Source organism: Kryptolebias marmoratus, linkage group LG12 (assembly GCF_001649575.2).
Source record: "Kryptolebias marmoratus isolate JLee-2015 linkage group LG12, ASM164957v2, whole genome shotgun sequence".
NCBI lineage: Eukaryota > Metazoa > Chordata > Actinopteri > Cyprinodontiformes > Rivulidae > Kryptolebias > Kryptolebias marmoratus.
In genome coordinates this window covers 20,357,538-20,361,578 of record NC_051441.1, presented here as the reverse complement: position 1 = coordinate 20,361,578, position 4,041 = coordinate 20,357,538, and the positions used below count along the sequence as shown (strand labels likewise).

Here is a 4,041-nt window from a genome sequence, read left to right as displayed (position 1 = left end):
GAACATAAACGCATCGACAAACACTTTGTGTCTGCAAAACATGTAAGGAGAGCTGCAGACGAGGGACAATCCAGAAATGCTCATGAATGTCAGTTTAGAAGCTATCAAAGTTCTCAAATAAAGCACCTTTTGAGAATGTTGATGTTTGTTGGTAATTATCTTACAAAACTAGTAAGTATTTGTGGTTTATATATTAAAAGTTATGGTTTTTTTAATTGATTTTAGTAAAAAAAAAAAAATCGCAACTTTTAGGAAAATGCCCGGCGAAATCAGGCATTTTAGCCCGCAACAATCACAAAAAATGCCTGCAAAATCCTGGAGGGACTGATTAGGTACATTCGTTCAACTGTTTGTTAACGTAAATAGCTAATCAGGAAATCAGATGGCAGCAACTCGGTGCCTTTAGGCATGTAGCTGTGGTGAAAATGACTTGTTGAAGTTTAAAGCAGGCATCAGTGACTTTGGAACCAACATGTTTGTTTGTGCAAGACGGGCAGAGACTTCTGATCCACTGGGATTTTTACACATAACCATCTCCAGGGTTTACAGAGACTCGTCAGACCTGGTGATGTTTTTCTAGTCTCTTATCATCCCGTTTTGATGCACCTGTGTGAGTTGTAGCTACAGTTTCCTGTTGTGGTGTTCTGGTGTTCTAGCCCGTCTGCTTCAAAGTTGGACACGTTGAGTGTTCGGAGCTTTTTTTTTCTTCACACCTTGGTTGGAGCTAGTGTTTATTTGAGCTACCGATGCCTTTCTATCTTCTCCAGCCAGTCTGCCCATTCTCCTCTGCCCTCAACGAGACATTTTTCATCCACACAGCTGCTTCTCATTAGATGTTTTCTCTTTTTCAGACCATTCTCTGTAAACCCAAGAGATGGTTGTGACAAAAATCCCAGTAGATCAGCAGTTTTTGAAATAGTCAGAGCAGCCCGTCTGGCACCAATAATAACCACACTGCATTCGAAGTCACTTAAATCCTTTCTTCCCCTTTCTGATGTCTGGTTTGAAGTTTGTCGTCTTCATTAGATGTACATGCCTAAAGGTCGGTGGCGGCTGGTGGTGAAATTTGTAGGGTGGGCTAACAGATATATAATAAAATGCTGCAGCTTGGATTTCAACAATCGAAGCCTCCAATTTGAAATAAAGAAAACCTGCTATAAATTACCATCATGTCCTTTTTCAGCACAAAGACAACCTTAAAACAAACCACCACCAAAAACCAAGCTCACACAGAGTCTCTGTCAGTAGTCCAATATTTAATTTCCCTGCATTAATAGTTTCAACGATAAATATTTTAGATGATTTTTCCAATCAAACAGCTTTGTATAACACTGCACCACACTCCTTGACACAATTACTAATCACACTGATAAAATAAAATCAAACCTGACACGCAATCGTGGAAAGTGCTTTTTTTTTTTCTTTTTTTTTAAATTAAGGCCTACTTTATTTAAAGAGAAAGCTCACTCTGATGACTTTTCTGGGACGCAAAAAGGTTAATAACCACCATCAGTCCATCCGTCCCCAACCTCTTCACTTCTGGTTTTTACCCCCAAAGACAATAAGGAAATTAAATAATCCACCTTGTTCCACCTGTGTTTATCTTGATCTTACCTACTCGGTCCACGTCAAACCACACCCACATACACTCGTGCTCAAGCCAAATTATTGGCTGGGCTGACCCTGGGCTGAACTAAATTAGGGGCGGGACAAGACGGCTGCCAATCATTCTGTACCAAGACAGACATTAAATGATCTGGGCTGAGAAAAGTTAGCCCTTTGTAAAGACTCTGGGGTTTTCTCAAGACTGTTTGGCACCAGTTTTGTTGTAAATTTCAAAAAACATTATACAACATTTTTAATTTGTGTTTTTTTGGTATTTTAACATTTTTATTGGAAACACCACGGAGGGCTTAGCCTTACTAACCCACTTAGACCCCTGATAAAGGCACTGAATTGCTGCCATGTGATTGGCTGATCAGCTATTTGTGCTAACAAGCAATTGAACAAGTGTACCTAACAAAGTGTATAAGTGGAGCATTGTCTCTGATATGACCCAAAACCAGAAATGATAAAGCTTTCTTTATCTCAGTATCCTTCCATATAGTCAAGGTATATAAAAGAAAATGGCTGCCACACAACTTACTGGTTTCTTGGTAGCAAACGCTCATAATTCAGTCAGACTGCAACTGAAAGTTTGCCTATTTTTTCCCACAAAATTGAGCCAACTAATCTCTAGGAGTCACGGCCCAGTGAAATACTGGCTTTTAACAGCAAGTGTGCTGGAGTGGTGATGCAGCGCAACCTGTACAAAACCGAAATTGCCTTTTTGTCTATAATCTCTTTCTTTATCCAGGGATCGCAGTTTCATCAATTAGAGGGAGCTGCCAACATCAAGAAAAACATCTCACCATCTACAAGTCCACCCGCAGGCAACAATGAGAAGGGGGAAAAAACAAAACAAAAGAAAATTACGCGCCATGTGTCCCACAGGTCAGCCTATCTATCTATGTACGACCCCCGGTTCAAGAGAAGAACTGAAAGTCCTCCGTATCTCCGCATGTTTCCACGGACAAAACGTCACCACATCGCCTCCCGCCCTCTCGCCATCGACATCATCGACAGCACTTATTAACATATCACAGCAAATTATTGGAAGTTGTACTGTTAAAAATCTGTTATCTGTAAAGAACCTGCAATAGATGATTGTAAAAAAACAAAAACAAATAAAAAAATAAAGTGTTGTTTTGTGCATTGTGCAAACAAAAAAAACAAACAAACAATGGAAGCAACGTATGTTTTTAGCTATACTGTTTGTTGTATTTGTTGCATATCTCTTGTCCTGCTGATGGTATATAACGTTGTGCATCTTGTCAAGCAGAATAAATAGAACACACACACACACACACACACACACACACACAAGAGTGACAAAATCTAGTCAAGACGTAAGATGTGAATCGATAAGAGGCTTTTAGTGAATATGTAGTGGCTGTAAAAAGAGGCTGTTTTACGTGTAAATGTAATCCCTTTAAACAAACAGTATGGAAATGTTCTGTAAATATATATATATATATAAAGAGATAAATTACAGTATATCATCAGAAAAAAACAAACAATTATTTCATAGTTTATCAGTATGATCTTCCTCGCCGTGGCTCTGCAGATGTTGACTTTACCCGGTTGGTGTCGTAGTGAAAGTAAATATTGGATTGTTGGCCAGTCTGTCGGTGTTGCACACAGTACAGTTCATTAGTTCTTTGTTGGCACTTGTGAGGAGCTCCGTGTGTGTGTGTGTGTGTGTGCGTGCGAGAGTGCGTGCATAACGGGTGGTGTCATATCTGTTTAAATCGGCGCATGCGAGTGTTTGACCCCAAAAACAACTGGTGGATAAGTTGTGTTTCTTTCTCCTCTCACTTCCATGTGTTCATTGCTCAAAAACATCCAAATTTCTCGTTTGATTCTAACCATTGACAATGTGCGTGTGTGTGTAAATAAATGTCAGTGTGCAGATGTATTATTGCAATAAAAAAAAGCACATATGCACACCAGATGAAACTCTCGCTCTGTTGTCTGGTTTATTTGATCTGCATAACTCCACACAGCTGACAGTGGAAGTGTATGAACGTATTTTCTGCTTTACATGCTTTTGATATCAACTTTTATGTTATTTTATTTGTAGAATATAACCAAAGCATATATGAAATGTATTACTGGGCGTTTAGTTTATTTATATAGTACCAATTTTACAACAAAAGTCGTCTCAGGGCACTGTACAAAAACACCCACATACATTATAAAAAGCCATTTATCAAAAGTTTTCTATCTAAGGAAGCCAGCAGGTTGCGTTGAATCTTCACTTTGTCACAGTCTCCCATCCTGAGCAGCACGGTGGAGACAGTGGAAAGGAACAACTCCCTTTTAACAGGAAGAAACCTCTAGAACAGGGGTGTCAAACCCAGTGACGCAAGGGGGCCACAATTAAAAATTTGGTACTCACCAAGGGCCAATCACGATCAATATTTATTAAAATCTGCATAA

At 39.3% G+C, this 4,041-nt stretch overlaps 1 protein-coding gene across 2 annotated transcripts in view; it reads left to right on the top strand.

Annotated features, from left to right (window-relative positions):
• The window catches only part of LOC108247085 (vesicle-fusing ATPase), a 55,998-nt gene extending 52,440 nt beyond the window's left edge, over positions 1-3,558 (top strand). For both annotated transcript variants that reach the window (XM_017434967.3, XM_017434966.3), the window contains one exon: positions 2,357-3,558. In XM_017434967.3, the coding sequence (XP_017290456.1) occupies positions 2,357-2,378 (22 nt within the window). In that variant the 3' untranslated portion in view covers positions 2,379-3,558. The remainder of the gene's footprint in view (positions 1-2,356) is intronic.
• The last annotated feature ends 483 nt before the right edge of the window (positions 3,559-4,041 follow it).